Below are 21539 nucleotides of genomic sequence, written 5' to 3' on the forward strand. Positions count from 1 at the left end.
CTTAGAAACATGGTGTCTAACCAGATCCTTACTCTGGATGGCATTACCCTGACCTCTAGTAATACTGTGAGAAATCTTGGAGTCATTTTTGATCAGGATATGTCCTTCAATGCACATATTAAGCAAATATGTAGAACTGCTTTTTTGCGTTTGTGCAATATCTCTAAAATTAGAAAGGTCTTGTCTTAGAGTGATGCTGAAAAACTATTTCATACATTTATTTCCTCTAGGCTGGACTATTGTAATTCGTTATTATCAGGTTGTCCTAAAAGTTCCCTGACAAGCCTTCAGTTAATTCAAAATGCTGCAGCTAGAGTACTGACGGGGACTAGAAGGAGAGAGCATATTTCACCCATATTGACCTCTCTTCATTGGCTTCCTGTTAATTCTAGAATAGAATTTAATATTCTTCTTCTTACTTATAAGGTTTTGAATAATCAGGTCCCATCTTATCTTAGGGACCTCATAGTACCATATCACCCCAATAGAGCGCTTCGCTCTCAGCCTGCAGGCTTACTTGTAGTTCATAGGGTTTTTAAGAGTAGAATGGGAGGCAGAGCCTTCAGCTTTCAGGCTCCTCTCCTGTGGAACCAGCGCCCAATTTGGATCAGGGAGACAGACACCCTCTCTACTTTTAAGATTATGCTTAAAACTTTCCTTTTTGCTAAAGCTTATAGTTAGGGCTGGATCAGGTGACCCTGAACCATCCCTTAGTTATGCTGCTATAGACATAGACTGCGGGGGGTCCCATGATGCACTGAGTGTTTCTTTCTCTTTTTGCTCTGTATGCACCACTCTGCATTTAATCATTAGTGATTGATCTCTGCTCTCTTCCACAGCATGTCTTTTCCTGATTCTCTCCGCTCAGCCCCAACCAGTCCCAGCAGAAGACTGCCCCTCCCTGAGCCTGGTTCTGCTGGAGGTTTCTTCCTGTTAAAAGGGAGTTTTTCCTTCCCACTGTCGCCAAGTGCTTGCTCACAGGGGGTCGTTTTGACCGTTGGGGTTTTTCTGTAATTATTGTATGGCTTTTGCCTTACAATATAAAGCGCCTTGGGGCAACTGTTTGTTGCGCTATAAATAAAATTGTTTTGATTTGATTTAAAAAAAAAATTCTAAAATTATCTTCCTTAAACTCAAACTGAAAGCAAATCTCTACAGCTTGATATAAATTAATTACAAAATATAAAATATAGCTTCCTCATGAAGTGGTGTAGAGGAGGATTTTCTTTAAAAGCACACGTGAAAGCTCAGCTACAATTTGCCAGAAAGTACATCTGAGATGCAAGCCTAGATTTGATGTTTTGGTGAAAAAAAAAATTGTGTTTCTTCATTACTGATGTAAATAAAGTCCAAGACATATTTAGTGACTTGGAAATGTTCATGTATCCACCCCTGACTTGTCTGAAGAAAACTGGCAATAAAACTGATTATTATTTATAGGTGTTATACCAAAGCGTTCCATTACTTGTGCAACAAAAAGCCAAGATGGCTTTTATATTTGTATTTCATTTATATCAAGTTGTAGATATTTGCTTTCAGTTTGAGTTTAAAGAAGATAACTGTAGAAATTTTTATTTTTTATACTTTTTCTTGTATTTGAAATGGCGTAAGCAAATTAAAATGTGTGAAATTCCAAGTGTTCCAATACTTTTGGAGGGCACTGTATCCTAACCTTATGATGAGCGCAAAATGAGTGTGGTATTATTACTGTTTTGTTTAAGAATGTTTAATTTTCACTGTTGCTGCACTTTGTGTGAAATTATAGTCATATTGTATATCATATCGATAAAGATATATATATAAGATATATAATATTTGGCTTCAATATTGAAACTCGATAATTTGGCCATGTCATGCGGCCCTACAGTCAACTAGCTGAAAAGTTTGAATATTACGAATATATAAAGTGAGAGACAGCACTCACCTTCACCGGACATGAGGAGAGTCACTGACTATTTAGTGTGTAAATTGCATGAAATTTTTAAGCATGCTAACGCTGCCTAATAGCATTTACTAAAAATAAAGTGTGAAGGACCGAAATGACATGGTAAGGACTTTCCAGGCATGTGAGATGCAAAAAAAGAAAAAATGCTTAAAATGATGGTTGGGGGAAGCGGCGTAGTTAACAGGTGACTTCAAACAGTCTGAGAAAGTCAGCTGTTATCTCCATCATTTCATTGTTGTGACTGAGGATGAGTATGTCAAACAATGACAATTTGTGTGTGTGTGTTTGTGTGTGTGTGTGTGTGTATATATACATACCTTGGTACAGTAGATAGATATGTAACCAGCCTCCTCAGATCTTCTTGTTTTATTCGGTCATGGTTGCTCCTGGCAGGAAATGTGAGAATTGGCCCCCCTCTCTTATCTCGCCCACCTGTGAGTGTATATACACACACACACACACACATGCACACACAGCCTTATCAAACTTATTTAGCAGTTACACTTTTTTGGACAGTTTTTCCTGGTGTTCGGCCCTAATAAAAATGGTAAATGGACTGCATTTATACAGCGCTTTTCCCATCTGTAAGAGATGCTTAAAGCACTTTACAATAATGCCTCACATTCACCCAATGCGAGGGTGCTGCCATACAAGGTACTCACTACACACTGGGAGCAACTAGGGGATTAAGGACCTTGTAAAAGGGACTTTAGTGATTTTCCAGTGAGGCTGGGATTTGAACCGATCCTCGGGGATTTATAGTTCTGTGCTGGCACATTCTATTCCGTGTGACTTCTGGAAAACTGTAGCTGAAATTTCACATCTTCTTTTGAAGAAAATCCTTCTCTCTTGTATCAGACAAAACTAAAAAAAAAAAAATATCCACCATCCCTCATGACTTTTTCCTGATGTCGAGGATGACAAACTAATGTTTTGTCTTTTGTTTAATGGGGCCTTACATCTTTGGCACTCTGTTACTTCACACTGATGCAGTGATGCCAACTCTGTGGCATGCTCTCCCTGTGTCAATAAAACAGTCAGATTCTGTAGAGACTTTCAAGTCCAGACTTAAGACACACTTATTTTCTCTTTTGTATGGCTAGCATACTGTCATAGTATGTTACTACACTTTTTACTCTTTTAATTCATTTTATTCGGAAACGGAGCATGCCGCGACCTCAATTTTATCTAAATTCTGGGTCTTTTAACCGACACCATCGTATACGACGGCTAAGACCAAGCTTTACTAAATCATAAATAACTTTTTAATGATATGAGATAGAAACGTACTTTTTTTGCTAAAAGTTAACTCCGCGGACTTTCGAACCAGCCATCGGCCATCTTTGTACTCCTCATAGAAGCTGTGTGATGACGTGCGCAATGTGAGTGAACAATCGGAACTGGTTCACCGTCACATGGTTTTCCAAAATCCAATCGTAGGGAAGCGTGAAAAGCCAAAGATCGTTTTCAGGAGTGATATGTTACTAGTTGGGCCAATTGAATAGCCCCCTGGGTGCTCCAATGAGTACATACTATTAGTACATACTCAGTGTGCCCTGCACCATTATGCACAGTGATCAGTGAAAACAGAGAGCCTCTGATGACAATCTCACGTGCTCAAACAAAGAGTGTGTAACTATCAGGATTGCTCCACAAGTTTGCATGTGAATGTTACTGGATAATTCTGTTGATTTATCTGTGTAAAGCACTGTTTACCATATCAATGGACAACAAAATGCATAGACCATTTTGTATATATACTGTTCAAAATATGCATTTGTGTTTATTGTTTGAACCTTTTCGTTGTACAGTATTTCACACAAGACCTCAAATTACCTTTAAAAAGTGGCAAAACAGTTATTTATTATAGTTTGCTGTGTGTTTTGAACTGGGTTGGGAGGGTTACTTTAAAAATGTATTCCGATACAGTTACTAGTTACCTGTTGAAAAATGTAGTCAGTAACGTAATCCAAGTACCATAATATTAAAGTAATGTAATTTGATTACTTTCAATTACTTCTGGATTACTCCAATATCAAATATGCTAATACAGACAAAAGAAACTAAATAGAAATAGTCTTGACCACATAGTACAGTTTATTAAGCAAAAATAAAACTGTTTCTTTTACATGGCATGCTCTGTTTTACTTTACATTATGAATTAAGAGCACCACAATATTGTTTTAAACACACCCAGTGTTCACCTGCTAAATTTTCAACAAAAAATGCCAAATAAATGAAGGATAATGAAAACTCGGGTGGTGTGCGGATGAATTTGTAATTAAAAGTGGCTTGCAGAATAATATACAAAACAAAAAAAGTCTGCTACTTGTTCAGTAAACATAAAATTACCTTACTTTAGTCTTTCACATAGCATTTGCACCATGTTTAACATATCAGTCCACTTATTGAACTTTCAAAATAAGAACAAAATCATAATGAAAAACATTAAGTAAATATTGTCAGTAAGGAGGCGTGATCACCATTTTAATTCCGGGCAAGTTAGTGATTTGCGCACATAGAAGTTCAAGAAACAGGTGGAATATGCCAGAAAGCTGTGAATGTTGGCAAAGCCACAAACGGAGGAACAAAGGAGACAATATTTCCTTCCATAAGTAAGTGGTTTTTACTGTTATTCTTGTCACTTTGTCCATGATATTTGAATGATAAACAGCTGTATGTTTCCTGCCGTACCTGTGTCGCCCGATGACACGGACCATCAACTCTTCACTTAAGTCTAGTTGATATTTTCCACTGCTAGACCAATGTCTAGTTAAAATACTTGTCGTTAGTGATTAAAATTGTTCGACAAGACTGGGGATTTTTTTTTAATTTGCACCTTAAAATAATGAGATTATAATGACCTGCGCTGTGCCGCTCACAGTCACACCCACACATAGAGATGTGTACCCACACCACTGACTTCATGAATGAAACTCGGTCAATAAAGGATAATTGTGTAAAAATATAATATATATAAATGTATTGTAATGGTTTTAGGAGCCGCACTGCGTTGAACACAGCAGCAGGACACCTCAGCTCAGCAGCTTGAACAGCGCAGATTCGTGTAACTTTCAACACTAATATTTGAGAATGTGTGGGTGTCAGAGTAGGTTTAATACTTTCCTGACATAATTGAATATAATTAAATTTTACTGGCTCGATATCCAGGTCAAAATGGCATTTTAACACGTATTTTGTGAGCATTTTTCTGAGCGTGATCAGTCGCGGATCTCCATTGAAAATGCATTAACATCCCGGAACTTCATCAATATTTTGCCCAGTTAGGATACATCATGTCGCTGTCCATGAAGGGACGTTTTCGTTTCAAAGAAAAAGAAAATATTATATACAGATAATATCATAAAATGCATTAAAATTGTAATCCTGCAAACTAATCCCCATTTTTACTAAAAATACCTGTAATCTGAAAACGTCTTTTTTTCTTTAACTGTACCAGAATACAGTTACTTTCTTTTGTATCCTAATTACGTAACGCCGTTACATGTATTCCGTTACTGTGGAAAATTATTTTTCGCTTTATTTTTTCCTTGCCTATTTTTGATTGTAAACCTTTATTACACTTAGAAAACACAACAAAAACATATATATTCTGAAAGCACAGGTTGTCCTGAAAAAAAGAGACATAAAACTTGATTGTGGGATGCAGGGAGAGCTGTTAACAGCAATAATAAAACATTTATGCCAGGCGAGTGAACTGTCCAAAAAATGCCCTCGGACCCCAGAGGGTTAATGAAGCTTAGGGCTAGTGGCCGGAGATCGATCACCTTAGTATTTCTTCTGTTTTTCCTGTTGCTTAATGCTGACAAATTACACAGTATTTGTCTTTCTGATGCTTGATTCTGCTTTTTTTTCTCTCTCTCCGTTTGAGGTGAGGCTCCATCCAGAGATGGGTGTGGTATCTGTTCCAGAAACCATCCTGTGCACCGGCAACATTTCTGTATGTTCGTTTTGTGAATTGTTCTGTAATTTATGTCTGTAGCATGGCCCAAGCAGAGGGTCATCCCTTTGAGTCTGGTCTGCTTGAGGTTTCTTCCTCAGAGGGAGTTTTTCTTTACCACTGTTGCTCTGGGGGTTGGGTAAGATTAGACCTTACTTGTGTGAAGCGCCTTGAAGCAACCTTGTTGTGATTTGGCACTGTATAAATGAAAATAACTTGAAATTAGTATTAAATTCAAACTCACACCTTCAGTCTGACCCTGCTTGAAGATTTGCTTTACACTCTTCAAACTGCTACTAATAGTTGTCAAAACACTTTTAAACTGCAATCTCTCTGTATTTTGCGCTCTGACAGGATCTCTATCTGTCATTGTTAGACCAACAGTCACAGCATTATTGTTTTTTGTTTTGTTGCTTTTTTCCTTTTTTTAATCTTTTTTAATACTGAAAAAAATCTACATACAACAAAGAAACACATGGCTACACTATGATGGTGATGACCAATGCTCACAGATGAGCAAAAATGGTTGTTGGCAATAATTTGCAGTCCCCATTCAGCACTGCAGTGGCCCTTAACTCAAGTTGAACGGGGAATGAACAATTATGGAGCAATAAGTCTCAAACGTTCTAAAGTTGGCATGAAGCTTAACCAATGCACAAGTTAGAACAGGGTGGGCATGTAGGGCTCAAATGTTGCAGGGTTTCCTTGCTACCAAACACTGCAGCTGGTGATTTCACAGATGATCAGGACTGTAAATTGAGGGTCGTGCTCATCAGTAAGACCACCTGCTAAAGCGATCAGTCACACACAAAACCTGCACCATCTTAGCCCTTCAAGGCATATCTCGTATGAAATATGAGCTCTCAGATGAGTCTGGCTGTCAGGCTAGACCTAAAGACTAGACCTACAGACTGCACCTACCTGTTAATGCACAACCACTGCTCTGAAATGACCTTGTGCAAGAAACTGCATAAATTGAAGCAGGGTAAAAAAAATATTTAAAAACTCCTTCTTTTATGTCATGCAGTACCATGACCACACTCTTGCCCAAGTAGATGTGCACCCCCCCCAACCCCAACCCTCTCGTTGGCTGTTCAAGTAGCACTGCCTAAAACTTTTACAATCCATTTTTAAAGCAAAATGTGCAGCAAAATAGTTCCTTGTCATTTGCTGAATGAATGTAGCAATTTAAAAGGAGTCCCTGTGTTTTCAGCCTGAACCAGAGAATGCCAGTTCTTTGTTCCACAATAAGAAAATTAACTTAAGTGTCACAGTGCCTCAACGTCACATCAGCGTTTACCACAGCCATCAGTCGACTCTACTTGCGATGAAAAGAAATCCCATTATCTAGCAAGACAAAAAATAATAAATCTAAAAAAATATTTGCCGTCTGTGTAAGAAGTGAAAGAAGTGCTGAGTTTACGGCTTGCCCCAAACACTTACATCACACCCCCAGTTTGAATGCTACTAGTGCAGCAGATAACAGAATATTTGCAGAGGAATTGTTCAAATCTGGTTACAAGCACCAAAATTTGACTGTGGATACCTTTTGGGAAATATTTTAGAAAAATAATGTTAGCCATTTGAATTTTCAATCGGGGGCCAAATAGGGGTCAATGAAGAATTGCACAGGGGTCAAAATTTAAAAAATGTTCCCATTATATTGAAAGTGAATTTTGAAGATGACTGTAAAATTTGTTTTATTTAACACTTAGAATGACACTACAATACAAAAACATGTGATTGATGTCTTCCGCCACCGTCTCTGTTTGTGGGTCTGTAAAAATTAAAGCGCCTGCTTGCGACAGAATGTACAACCCCTGGCAATAATTATGGAATCACCGGCCTCGGAGGATGTTCATTCAGTTGTTTAATTTTGTAGAAAAAAGCAGTTTACAGACATGACACAAAACTAAAGTCATTTCAAATGGCAACTTTCAGGCCTTAAGAAACACTATAAGAAATCAGGAAAAATAATTGTGGCAGTCAGTAACGGTTACTTTTTTAGACCAAGCAGAGGTAAAAAAAAAATATGGACTCACTCAATTCTGAGGAATAAATTATGGAATCACCATGTAAATTTTCATCCCCAAAACTAACACCTGCATCAAATCAGATCTGCTCGTTAGTCTGCATCTAAAACGGAGTGATCACACCTTGGAGAGCTGTTGCACCAAGTGGACTGACATGAATCATGGCTCCAACATGAGAGATGTCAATTGAAACAAAGGAGAGGATTATCAAACTCTTAAAAGAGGGTAAATCATCACGCAATGTTGCAAAAGATGTTGGTTGTTCACAGTCAGCTGTGTCTAAACTCTGGACCAAATACAAACAACATGGAAAGGTTGTTAAAGGCAAACATACTGGTAGACCAAGGAAGACATCAAAGCGTCAAGACAGAAAACTTAAAGCAATATGTCTCAAAAATCGAAAATGCACAACAAAACAAATGAGGAATGAATGGGAGGAAACTGGAGTCAACGTCTGTGACCGAACTGTAAGAAACCGCCGAAAGGAAATGGGATTTACATACAGAAAAGCTAAACGAAAGCCATCATTAACACCTAAACAGAAAAAAAACAAGGTTACAATAGGCTAAGGAAAAGTAATCGTGGACTGTGGATGACTGGATGAAAGTCATATTCAGTTATGAATCTCGAATCTCGAAGGTGATGATGCTGGAACTTTGTTTGGTGCCGTTCCAATGAGATTTATAAAGATGACTGCCTGAAGAGAACATGTAAATTTCCACAGTCATTGATGATATGGGGCTGCATGTCAGGTTAAGGCACTGGGGAGATGGCTGTCATTACGTCATCAATAAATGCACAAGTTTACGTTGATATTTTGGACACTTTTCTTATCCCATTAACTGAAAGGATGTTTGGGGATGATGAAATCATTTTTCAAGACGATAATGCATCTTGCCATAGAGCAAAAACTGTGAAAACATTCCTTGCAAAAAGACACATAGGGTCAATGTCATGGCCTGCAAATAGTCCGGATCTTAATCCAATTGAAAATCGTTGGTAGAAATGAAGAAAATGGTCCATGACAAGGCTCCAACCTGCAAAGCTGATCTGGCAACAGCAATCAGAGAAAGTTGGAGCCAGATTGATGAAGAGTACTGTTTGTCACTCATTAAGTCCATGCCTCAGAGACTGCAAGCTGTTATAAAAGCCAGAGGTGGTGCAACAAAATACTAGTGATGTGTTGGAGCGTTCTTTTGTTTTTCATGATTCCATAATTTTTTCCTCAGAATTGAGTGATTCCATATTTTTTTCCCCTCTGCTTGGTCTTAAAAAGTAACCGTTACTAACTGCCACAATTTTTTTTCCTGATTTCTTATAGTGTTTCTTAAAGCCAGAAAGTTGCCATTTGAAATGACTAGTTTTGTGTCATGTCTGTGATCTGCTTTTTTTCTACAAAATTAAACAACTGAATGAACATCTTCCGAGGCCGGTGATTCCATAATTTTTTGCCAGGGGTTGTAGAAATGACAAAAAGCTGTACATGCGTGCGTGCGTGTAGCTTTGATCACGGACAAACTGGGGAGGGCTAACATTTGCTGTTTGGTATACTTATGTATTCTGGATCAACACCGCTAAAATGGACCACTGATAGAACTAATAATTTTGGAGAAACTACGGATATTAGCTAACACTGAACAATGGACATTGATAATTATATTCACACGACATTCCAGCAGGGGGCGGTAAATCATCTACATATTAAAAGCGTGTGTGTGTGTGTGAGTTTATGTACCAAGTTCAATGTAAGTAAATATAATTATATATATAATTGGAAATACGTTACAAATACATGGATGACACAAGAAAGTGAAAACACTTATTTCCATTGTGGTCCATTTAAAAATCAAATGACAAAATAAAAGTAAAAATAAAATAATAATAATACTGATAATAATAATTATAGTAATAATGATAATAATAATAATCATAATAGTGTGTATATGATAAGAAAAATCTAATCAATTTACAAATGCATTAAGACAGAAAATTGACATTAAAAAATTGCGTAGAAAACAGGAAATAAAAGAGTTGAGTTCTTCTAAAAACGGTTGAGGTCTAAGGTTCTAAAAATATTCTGGACTCTCACGCCATTCCAAATCATTATAGAAACTTTGCATAATTTAAAAAAATGTGAGAAATATCAGCTCTGTGTGTGTGTGTGTGTGTGTGTGTGTGTGTGTGTGTGTGTGTGTGTGTGTGGTGTGTGTGTGTGTGTGTGTGTGTGTGTGTGTGTGTGTGTGTGTGTGGCTTCGATCACGCAAAAACCAGGGAGAGCTGACATTTGCCGTTTGGTATGCCTATGTATTGTGGGTGATGGATGAACGCTGCAAAAACAGAAAGTTGATAAGACTAATATTTTTGGAGAAATTAGCAATTTTAGCTAACCAAGAAACAATGGCTGTTGTGCTGCAATGCACCATGCTTGTTTGTCGTTTTAAATGTTGTTATTGTGGTTCATGTTAGTTTAACAGTGTTGTTAGTGTTATTGATTTATTGTGATTTTGTAGTTTGTAGGTTTAGTCACTTTAGTTATGTTGCCGTTACCATGAGTGAGTTCAGTCTCGTGTTGCTGACAGCATGAGTGAAACATGTATTGTGTTTGATCTGCACACTGTTTGTGTCTCAAATTAGAAGCACCTGCATGCGGTAAAGACAAACAGTTGTACGTGTGTGCAACTTCAATCAGGGACAAACAGAGCACACCTGACATTTGCTGTTTGGTATGCTTATATATTTTGGTTCAAGGATGAATGCCACCAAACAGAACGCTGATAGGAATAATAGTTATGGAGACGTTACGAATATTAGCTAACATTGCTAATTACATTTTGGACTCACACACCTTTCCAGCAGGGGGCAGTAAATCACGATTATATTAAAAGTGTGAGTGTAAGTGCATATAATTGGCAATAGTTAAAAATACATGGATGATACAAGAAAGTGAAAACACTTATTTCCATTGTCATCCATTTAAAAATAAAATGACAAAATAAAAGTAATAATAAAATAATAAAATAATAATAATAATAGTGTGTATAGTAGTGTTCAGAATAACAGTAGTGCTATGTGACTAAAAAGATTAATCCAGGTTTTTAGTATATTTCTTATTGTTACATGGGAAACAAGGTACCAGTACATTCAGTAGATTCTCACAAATCCAACAAGACCAAGCATTCATGATATGCACACTCTTAAGGCTATGAAATTGGGCTATTAGTAAAAAAAAAGTAGAAAAGGGGGTGTTCACAATAATAGTAGTGTGGCATTCAGTCAGTGAGTTCGTCAGTTTTGTGGAACAAACAGGTGTGAATCAGGTGTCCCCTATGTAAGGATGAAGCCAGCACCTGTTGAACATGCTTTTCTCTTTGAAAGCCTGAGGAAAATGGGACGTTCAAGACATTGTTCAGAAGAACAGGGTAGTTTGATTAAAAAGTTGACTGGAGAGGAGAAAACTTATATGCAGGTGCAAAAAATTATAGGCTGTTCATCTACAATGATCTCCAATGCTTTAAAATGGACACAAAAAAAAAAAAAACAGAGACGCGTGGAAGAAAACGGAAAACAACAATCAAAATTGATAGAAGAGTAACCAGAATAGCAAAGGCTCACCCATTGATCAGCTCCAGGATGATCAAAGACAGTCTGGAGTTACCTGTAAGTGCTGTGACAGTTAGAAGACGCCTGTGTGAAGCTAATTTATTTGCAAGAATCCCCCGCAAAGTCCCTCTGTTAAATAAAAGACATGTGCAGAAGAGGTTACAATTTGCCAAAGAACACATCAACTGGCCTAAAGAGAAATGGAGGAATATTTTGTGGACTGATGAGAGTAAAATTGTTCTTTTAGGGTCCAAGGGCCGCAGACAGTTTGTGAGACGACCCCCAAACTCTGAATTCAAGCCACAGTTCACAGTGAAGACAGTGAAGCATGGTGGTGCAAGCATCATGATATGGACATGTTTCTCCTACTATGGTGTTGGGCCTATATATCACATACCAGTTATCATGGATCAGTTTGGATATGTCAGAATACTTGAAGAGGTCATGTTGCCTTATGCTGAAGAGGACATGCCCTTGAAATGGGTGTTTCAACAAGACAATGACCCCAAGCACACTAGTAAACGAGCAAAATCTTGGTTCCAAACCAAAAAAATTAATGCCTCGCAGATGTGAAGAAATCATGAAAAACTGTGGTTATACAACTAAATACTAGTTTAGTGATTCACAGGATTGCTAAAAAAGCAGTTTGAACATAACAGTTTTGAGTTTGTAGCATCAACAGCAGATGCTACTATTATTGTGAACGCCCCTTTTTTCTACTTTTTTTTACTAATAGCCCAATTTCATAGCCTTAAGAGTGTGCATATCATGAATGCTTGGTCTTGTTGGATTTGTGGGAATCCACTGAATCTACTGGTACCTTGTTTCTCATGTAACAATAAGAAATATATTCAAAACCTGGATTAATCTTTTTAGTCACATAGCACTACTATTATTCTGAACACTACTGTATATGATAACAACAGCCTAAACAATTTATAAATATATTAACCCTCTGGGGCCGACGCCGTCATATACAACGGCTGAGTACAAGTTTTACTAAATTCTAAATAACTTTTTAATGATATGAGATAGAACCTTACTTTTTTTGCTGAAAAGTTAACTCCACGGACGTTCGAGCCAGCTGTCCACCATTTTTGTACTCCTCACAGAAGCTGTGTGATGATGTGCGCAATGTGAGTGTCCAATCGGAATTGGTTCACTACCACATGGTTTTCCAATATCCAGTTGTAGGGCAGAGCAGTCTCACATGGTAGACTAAAGATCGTTTGTAGAAAAAATGTGTTACTCTTTGGCATGTGAATGCTGTCTGAATATCCCTCTGGCTGCTGGCTCCATGCGGGAAAGCGCAACGTTGCACATATGAATGAAGGAGATCAGCGTAAGAGGGTCTGATACAACCTCACGTGGTTGACCAAAGAGTGTCACTGAGAGAAATGATTCACTACTTGGCCAGGGTATATTGTTGAATAAAGCCCCTTTCACACTGGGGGTGCTCCCGGTTGCTCCCAGTTGCGCCGTGCGTCATTATGAGGACGCCACGTGGAAGCAACTCAGTGCCAAGACGATGCAGCTCAGCGCCACAACAGCGCGAGGGCACAAAGGAGGAAGCAAGTCGGGCGTGCGAAAAATTAAACCTGTTTAATTTTTTTGGTGTCCTGTGCTCGGCGCAGAAAGGAAGTGGTTCCAGCGCAAGTCGGGGCAAAGAGGCGTAATTCGGGGCAAAGAGGCGTTACCCGACGTGACTCGAAGCCAATTTATGATTCCTGCTCTGTTCCATTGTTCCTGCAGTATAAATCACACACTGTTGTTATACCGTGTACTTAATGCAGTAAAAACTACATGCTGAAGGAAAAAAAAAAAAAGCAGAATGATTGCCAGAAATATCCAGTAAAAAGTCCGGACATCTCTAGTCCACTCATGGACGTTCGTTCACGCGCGCACATGTGAACAATTAAAAGAAAAAAAAGTGTGGCTCCAGGCATTAGTTCCTTGTTCTCTGCTCAAACTCTCACATCACAGTTAAAAAAAAGGACAAAAAAGGACATAAGTCCTGAGACAGGACATGTTAACATCAAACAGAAATCCAGACATCTCCACATTCGCTTGAAGGTTCGTTCGCGCGCGCACCTCGCAGTCAAAGGAGAAAAGAAGAAAATAAATTGTCTGCAGGCAGTTAATTCCTTTCTCTCCTCAAACTCTCTTATCACAGTTAAAAAAGGACATAAGTCCAGGACATGTCAACATCAAGTTGAACTCCAGACATCTCCACATTTGCTTTAAAGGACGGTTCGTGCAGGCGCGTGCATCTCGCGGTCAAAGAAGGAAAGAACAGACAGCAAAAACAGCTCACTACTTCCAATGGCAGCGACGTGTGTACTGTGTTCATAAAACAGACTGGATGAGAGGCAGAAAATTAGGCTATTTAAAGTTTAGAGTGAGGGGGAGCAACTGGCAACACCTGGCAGCCAAACTCGCAGCGCAACGAGACGTCATCATTTGACCCCAAACTAACTTTATAAAGTGTCAAAATGGTTGTCTATTATAGTTTGCTGTGTGTTTTGAATAAATGTTTATTATTTTCCGCTTTATTCTTTCTTTTCATATTTCTGATTGTAAACCTTTATTACACTTAGAAAACACCATTATAGCACATATATTCTGAAAGTACATGTTGTCCTGAAAAAAAAGAGACATACCACTTGACTGTGGGATGCAGGGTGAGCTTTTAACAGCAATAATAAAACATTTATGCCAGGAGAGTGAACTGTCCAAAAAAAAAACCCTCGGACCCCAGAGGGTTATGACAGTAAATAAACATAAAAAATTACATAATTAACAGGAAATAAAAGGGTTGAGTTCCTCTTCATCAAATTTTTGAGGTTCTAAAAGGTTCTAAAAACATTTTGGACTGACACGTTTTGTAACTCAATTTGTTTCAAAATATAATTACAGGTTATTCTTTCTGAATTAGGTTGATAAAAGTTAATAAAAATGCCATTTATTATTGCTTAAATTTAGATGTGCTGTCTACACTTAAATAATATCCCGCTTGTGGAAAAAACTGTGGAAAATAGTTTTTCCACTGGCAAACAATGCCAAAATCTTGACGAAACACATGGTTTGGATTTTTTTGGCCTGTGGCATTTGCACTTCATATGCACTTCTGGCCCACTGTAACATCTGTGCATCCCACTGTGGCATACTTCTTTAAACCACATTTTAGAGGGGCATAATAAATTCCCTCAGTTTATGTTCAACTGCTGCAGCAAAATAAATAAATAAATAAAATCAAGCACCACAATATTAGTGGAGTAATAGCATACTGTCCAGAAACTGATGTTCCATTTTACTTTTGAAATAATCTGCTCAAAGACCATGATTTGTCTTTTTGAATTAGACTTTTTGTTGTTGTTGTTGTTGTTATTGTTGTGCCTACAAGACTGATTCCCACTTACCCGAAACAAAGGCAACTTTCTCTTTTAACACAGGAAGAACATCAGACGCCTTGATGCCATCAGTCCTAAAGCACCCTGGAAATGAGGACAGATGAAAAAACTGGAAGTCAGCAGAGAAAATAAACACCACAAATTATTTTACATTCTGAAGTTCCTGGAAATCTGAAATCTTTTTATTCAAGGCTGCAAGGTTTTTTTCATCACGACAGATACAAAAACTTGTATCAGTGCAACAAGTAACTGTGTCGAGAACAATGAGCATGTTTACATGTACAGTAATAAAAACATTATTAAAGTTACTGGATTATTAAAGTTTTCATGCAAATAGCATAATAATAGGCTTTATCAAATTAAAGCTATTATTGGATTATGAAAAATCCAATAAACACATTTGGGATTTTAACTAATACTTCATTTTATGTAGTGTGTGTATATTGTTAATATGTTTTCTTTTGTTTGTTTGTTTTATGTCTGCACATGTGTAAAAATATCCTTTCATATATCAAAATCATCTTGTCTCGTCACAAAGGCCGCAAGCACAGATGCACGGATCATATCTGATCACCATCTGAACCCACACCAAAGATTTTGTCTGATATGGATATCCACACCTGATCTCCACCCGAACTCTGGCTCAGGAGCTTGCTGCCGTGTTGCCAGGCACAGTTCGTATTGTACCCGCTGCTGACATATGCAATTCTGGCCCACTGTGGCATCTTTGTGTCCCATTGTAACGCACTTCTTTCAACCCAATCACTGAATTTTAGAGGGGCAGAAGAAATTACCCCAGGTTATGTTCATCCTGTGTGAGCAACTATGGAAAAAGAGTTTTCTGCCATTTACCTCGGCACATAAAGACGCGTTTGGGAAACTCACTGTGTGTCTTTGCATCATATGTGTGACAAATTGGCACAACGTGCACTGCATGCAGATAAAACATAATGGTGATTTGTTTGTTTTGTGTCTGGATGAGAAGTGCTCAGAGAATCTGTTCTGTTGTTTTTCTCCATAAGATACAGCAATGAAGTAAAAAAACAAACAAAAAAAAACAACTCCATCCGACAGAAAACAGGAGACTGTATGATTTTTAAAATACAAGGACAGCCCTGACTGGTGGGATGCCATAATGAGTGATGTAACTGACAGGAAATTTTGATAGAAAGTTTTCAAAATAACATTTTATGGGGCGGCTTAGCTCCAAAAAGAGGTTGATTGTGCACATTCACTTAAGAACAGGAAACTTTGAACATGGTTAGAGCAATACAATACAAAGATTTTTAGTCCAGAGGCCAACAGAAATTGCACCCCGTATGGCGGGCATCTTAGATTTCATAATGGCTACCATTGTGGATCAGTTTTGTTGAATATCTCCATAACTAGCTGAGATATCGAGACAGTTGAAATTCCTATACCCACAGTTTAAGGATCTAGGAATCCAGTGGCGACATGAAATGTTTGAAATCTGTGGCTGCCATCTGGAAATTCAAGATGGCCACTATCCACAGACTATTCTGCTCAATATCTCCGTAACTAGTAGAGATACTGAGACAGTTGAAACATCTATACCCACATTTTGGGTTCTTGGAATCCAATAGTGACACTGAATATGTGGCAGCTATCTCATATTCAAAGATAGGCACCATCCAAATCTATAACCATAGAACCGTATCATCAGTCAACAGGTCGACACACGCCATGGGGAGGAATGACCCATCAAGACGACATCACAAGCATTTGGCTGAAAAAGCACAGCTAATCATCTCTTGGCTTTTCTAGTCGCTGTGGCGTTCCATATCACAAGAACATAGTGATGTGCATCTAAGAGCAGAATTCTTACACCTGCACTGACAAGTGCATAATTTTGTCCATCCACACCAGATAAGTTCATTGTAGATCTTTGCAGCTTCAGGAAGTGTTGTCCAATTCAGTTTGAACTGACCTTCAGATGTCTTTTCCCAACCCCACTCACTTGAACATGAGAGCTGAGGTGGCGCTTGTTTTACCTGACACCAGAATACAGATCTTTGGTACACTGAATGTCTAACATACTGCACCAGAGCATGGCGTGTTGGTGGAATTGATTCCAGAGGTCTGCCTTTCTTTGCAAACAGTCTCCTTCGTGCTGTATTAATGTCATTGCAGGTATCTGTGTGATCATACGTCAGAATGACGACTCTTGCAATGGTGCTCATACAGGACTCTGGTATATCATGTTTTACTTCAGATGGCACATTTGTGAGCTCTGGGAACGTCTTCCCATACAGTCCATGCAGTTCGGTTACCACGTCCAGAAAATGCTGCCAGTGTCGCATCCTGTCAGTGCATGAAACATGGAGGAGTTTACACTTCTCAGGGCTGAGAGCAGTAACTATGTCATGTGCAGAGATGAATCGCAAGCTCTTCCCTGTTCCAAAGGCTAACCACAATGAGTATGACAACATCTGTATCAACGGTTCTAATGAGGATCCTGTCATTCCCTCTGTGTGCCGCATCAGCTGCATGGAGGAACATGCGGCCTTCTGCCTCTTCTTGGCTGCATGGAGCAAGTGACTTGGGCTGCATGCGTGGTGGAGCAACTAAAACTTCACTTTCCAGTGTGACTAACTTCTTGCTCTGATTTTCAACTGATTTGATTATTTCAGTGGAGAGGAAACTGAAAAGTTCTGTCTTATTTTCGTTGACACGAAGAGAATTCTGCCATTGTCCAGGAACTGAAACTGAGGTACCCACACATCTCCGAACTCCCTTTCACGTCTTTCTCAGGTCACTTTCTTCAGACTTCCAGACAGGTAGTGGTCCCACACTAGGTCAAGTTGGGTTGCAGATTTGTACTGTGAGAGAATAAATGGAATGAATACCTCTTTGGCATATTCTCCAAAGGTCTTTGCTGTTCCAGGATTTAGAATTTGAACAACTGCTGCCCCATCAAGTATTACACATGTAACCTCTGGAGCTTGTGTACTTGGCGGTATCATTTCCTTGCCTGGGACAAGGATGGAGGGTAAGGCTGATTTTTATGACTGAAAAAAATCATTAAGGTTTCACTCCCACCTCTGACAAGCAATGTAATGGCGGAAAAACAACTGTACATCATTCTTTATAGAGGCTACTTTCTGTTTGTCTTTGCTGAACAATGGAAACTTGTTGCAGGAGAGGGTATCATTGAGAGGCTTTTTACGCTCAATGAGCCTTTCTTGGACAAATGATTCCAAAGCCTCCATACCACCTTCTGGACATTTTGCACACAGTGAGCAACTGATGAGCTTGCAATCTTCTTTGTGTCGAGGACCAAAATGTCAGTTTTCTTAAAAAAATGGATTACCAAGCTCCTCGAAAACGGACACAAGTGACCTGACATCTTTGTCGAGGGACTTCTGTATGCTTTCAGTTTGGTCATGATGCAACATTTGAACTTTGTTGTCATGGTGATGTGCTTGGACCATCTCAAACTCAGTTCTGCTCATGTGCCTGGCCCATGGCAATAGAGGAAAATATGTGGTTTGTCTTCTGCACTTTGAACATGCCCGTCTGGAATTCTTGCAATACGTCAGGGTGTGTCCTGATCAATATTTGGTAGTATCAAATGTGAGAACAGACCTTCTCTATTACCTATTGAGCAAAATAGCTTATGGATGGCAACCAGCTTAGATTTCAAGATGAAAGCCACATATTTCAAACATTTTATGTCACCATTGGATTCCTAGACCTTTATAATGTGGGTTTTGGAATTTCAACTGTCTCAATATCTCAACTAATTACAGAGATATTCAACAAAACAGATCCGCAATAGTGGTCATTTTGAAATCTAAGATGGCCACCACACGGGGTGCAATTTCCAGTGGGCTCTGGACTAAAATTCATTGTTTTGTATTACTGTAACCATGTGCCAAGTTTCATGCTTTTAAGGGAAAGTGCATAATTGATCAGCTAAGCCGCCCCACTATTTTCAGATCACAAACTTGGAAAGAAGTCCAACTATATGATTGAACCATGCAAACCTGTTTTTTCAATTACTGGATTACTGAAGTGCATATACACACATCAAATCTGATTATTGACATTACCTGATTTATTCTGTTATCTGATCATTGTGATCTTGTAAATGTAGTCCATCTTTCCTCTCTTTATCAGTTCAACTGGTCTTCCACGTGTCATGTTACAAAACCACTCTAAATGATGTTTCTGTTCTATCATTCACTTCCTCTCTGTCTCTCTCTCTCTCTCTGTAGAGAACAATATCCCAAGAACATACCACAATATAATAAGAAAACTAAATCAGAACGAGTGACACTAAATCCTCTTTCACAAATGCATTTCGGTGAACAATCAACAACAGTCTGAAGGTGTACTAACACTAGGTCATTCATACCGTGTTTGTCTGACCCCTAACGTCCATTTCTTTTGAACAGTGTGAGTTTTCTCTGCCATACCCAAACATAGCATGCTTTACCATGTGTAGCCTGACTTGCATCTAGGTGACCTGGGGCATGGCCCAGCTGGACATCAGTGTGATAGCTAACAGTGCCAGAGTATGTACCTCTGACATCATCTCAATGATGCAACTGTTCAATTTAAGAATAACTGATAGTAATATTATTATTACCACATACATAACGCAGTCTTCAACATTTGGGTTAAAATGGGTCTTTTTTTCCAACTTACTGATGAAGGTGACTCATGGTCAGTGAGCAAAGGTGCAAAATATCTGCATCATCCGCTGCCTTTGTGAAAGTATTGTCGTGTAGGGTTGGGTATCAAGAACCAGCTCTTTTCGGGTATTGTTAAGAAATGATTCGATCCACCGATATCAATTGTCTTTTTGCTTTATGATTCCCTTATCAGTCCTTCAGAGCAGCCGCTGTTTTTGAGTGTGTTTGTTGGGAAAATGATCATTTCTCTACGTTGATTGCAGACCCTGCAGCTGGTCTGTAATCAACTGCTTCTGCAGCACAACTCCACTTTGAAGTGTGAACCAATGAAGCAATGCTTTGATCTGCTGGCTCATTGGTTCTTTGATTCGGTGCTCTTCAGAAGAAGCAAGTCCACTTCTTAACCCCTCTAAAAGCCATTAAAATATGTCAATCGTGAGTCACTTTTGTGTGGATTAAAGTCACTAACTGGGACTCTTGTTGCAGTCAAGAAACGAGAATCATCCTCTGTTCCGTTGGCACAGCTCCAAACGCTGTGCGGCTCTCTGCAAGACAGAGTCTGGTCGGAATTAATAACTTCAAAACAAATTGCTGCTTTAAATAAAATGATGTGTGTCATACATCACACTGACAAAGTGAGGAACCTTGGGGTAATTTTTGATCCTACATTGTCCTTTGACCACATTACAGACATTATGAAGACTGCTTTCTTCCACCTGCAAAATATAGTGAAGATTCGTCCCATCCTGTCTATGGCTGATGCAATACATAAAAACATATATCGCTTTGCGACGGGCTGGAGAACACACACAGCGCACACATCGACAGGCTGTCCCAGGTGAAAGGGACCATCAGTTCATGTGGACACGCAGCAGGTGATCTGAATGTCACGCCTTTCTGACAGGACAAGCGTGTCCTGTAAGCGGCATGCCACAGGTCTATATGACAAGCCAAAAGTGCGACAAATACTCCACTTTCAGCCACGTATCAGCAGAAATACGCCATAACAAATGCCGTTTGGTCAGTTATCACGGCACTTTTTTCAGTTTTTTAAAACATACATTTATCTCTTGATTTTAGCCATTTCACACTCCTGTTATAAGACAGTGATTGTAGCGCAGTGGTAAAGTTTCCATCTGGTAATCAGCGCTTTTATAAATTGCAGGTTTGACTCCCGTGGGTGGCATGTATTTTTCTTTGTTTTTGTTGTTTTCTTTGTTCACGGCAGCTACGCGATGTGGTTACACATGCTCCAGCTGCTGGCACTGTTTCTGCTGCAACAGTTTCGTGCATGGTTGTGCACGACACCGTCATGTGCACAAAACCGTTGCAGTGGAATCATCCAGGCCTGCCCGTCGGCTCAATGTTTTCGTGGTTTGCTCATACGAGCTGTTCGCTGTGATTCGCCCTGATTTGTACTTATTTGTACTATGTGTGAAGGGGCCCTTAACAGGGAATAACGCTCCTGGAGATGAGCAGGACGGTGGTGTGCATTAACATGAACATGTGCATGAAGTAGAACAGTATAAAAGTGAAAGCAGCTGTTGCTCAAATAAGACTCTTGCAACTCCGCTGCTTCAGATGCCAGCTGGTGTAGAGCGGGTGGATGTGGGGTCACCATAAAGACTGATGTGATAAGTGCTGCACAGCTTGCTGTAACATCTGTTAAACTAATAATGTTCTTGTTGCTGATATTTCAAGCTGTATATTGTCTGCATTTCCTTAACAGATGGAAGCAAATGCCAAATGGTATTGTGGACATAGGAGCTGAAGAGGAATTGAAATATGTGTCCCACAGCCTTAGGACATGCTTTTCTCTGCAATGATTTTCATGAGAAAAGTCTCATGTGACAGACTGAACAGTAATAATTGAAGAAAAAAGATCAAATTGAGCATGTCAGACCAGTGTTACTGATATCAGTGTTTCTCAGT

The 21539-nt window shown here is 39.0% G+C and overlaps 1 protein-coding gene across 2 annotated transcripts in view; it reads right to left on the reverse strand.

Moving 5' to 3' along the window:
* Positions 1-21539, reverse strand: part of kalrna (kalirin RhoGEF kinase a) — a 609141-nt gene that overhangs the window by 498683 nt on the left and 88919 nt on the right. For both annotated transcript variants that reach the window (XM_034186645.1, XM_034186644.1), the window contains exon 3: positions 2263-2377. In XM_034186645.1, coding sequence (XP_034042536.1) covers positions 2263-2377 — 115 coding nt within the window. The remainder of the gene's footprint in view (positions 1-2262; positions 2378-21539) is intronic.

This window comes from Thalassophryne amazonica, chromosome 14, assembly GCF_902500255.1.
Source record: "Thalassophryne amazonica chromosome 14, fThaAma1.1, whole genome shotgun sequence".
NCBI lineage: Eukaryota > Metazoa > Chordata > Actinopteri > Batrachoidiformes > Batrachoididae > Thalassophryne > Thalassophryne amazonica.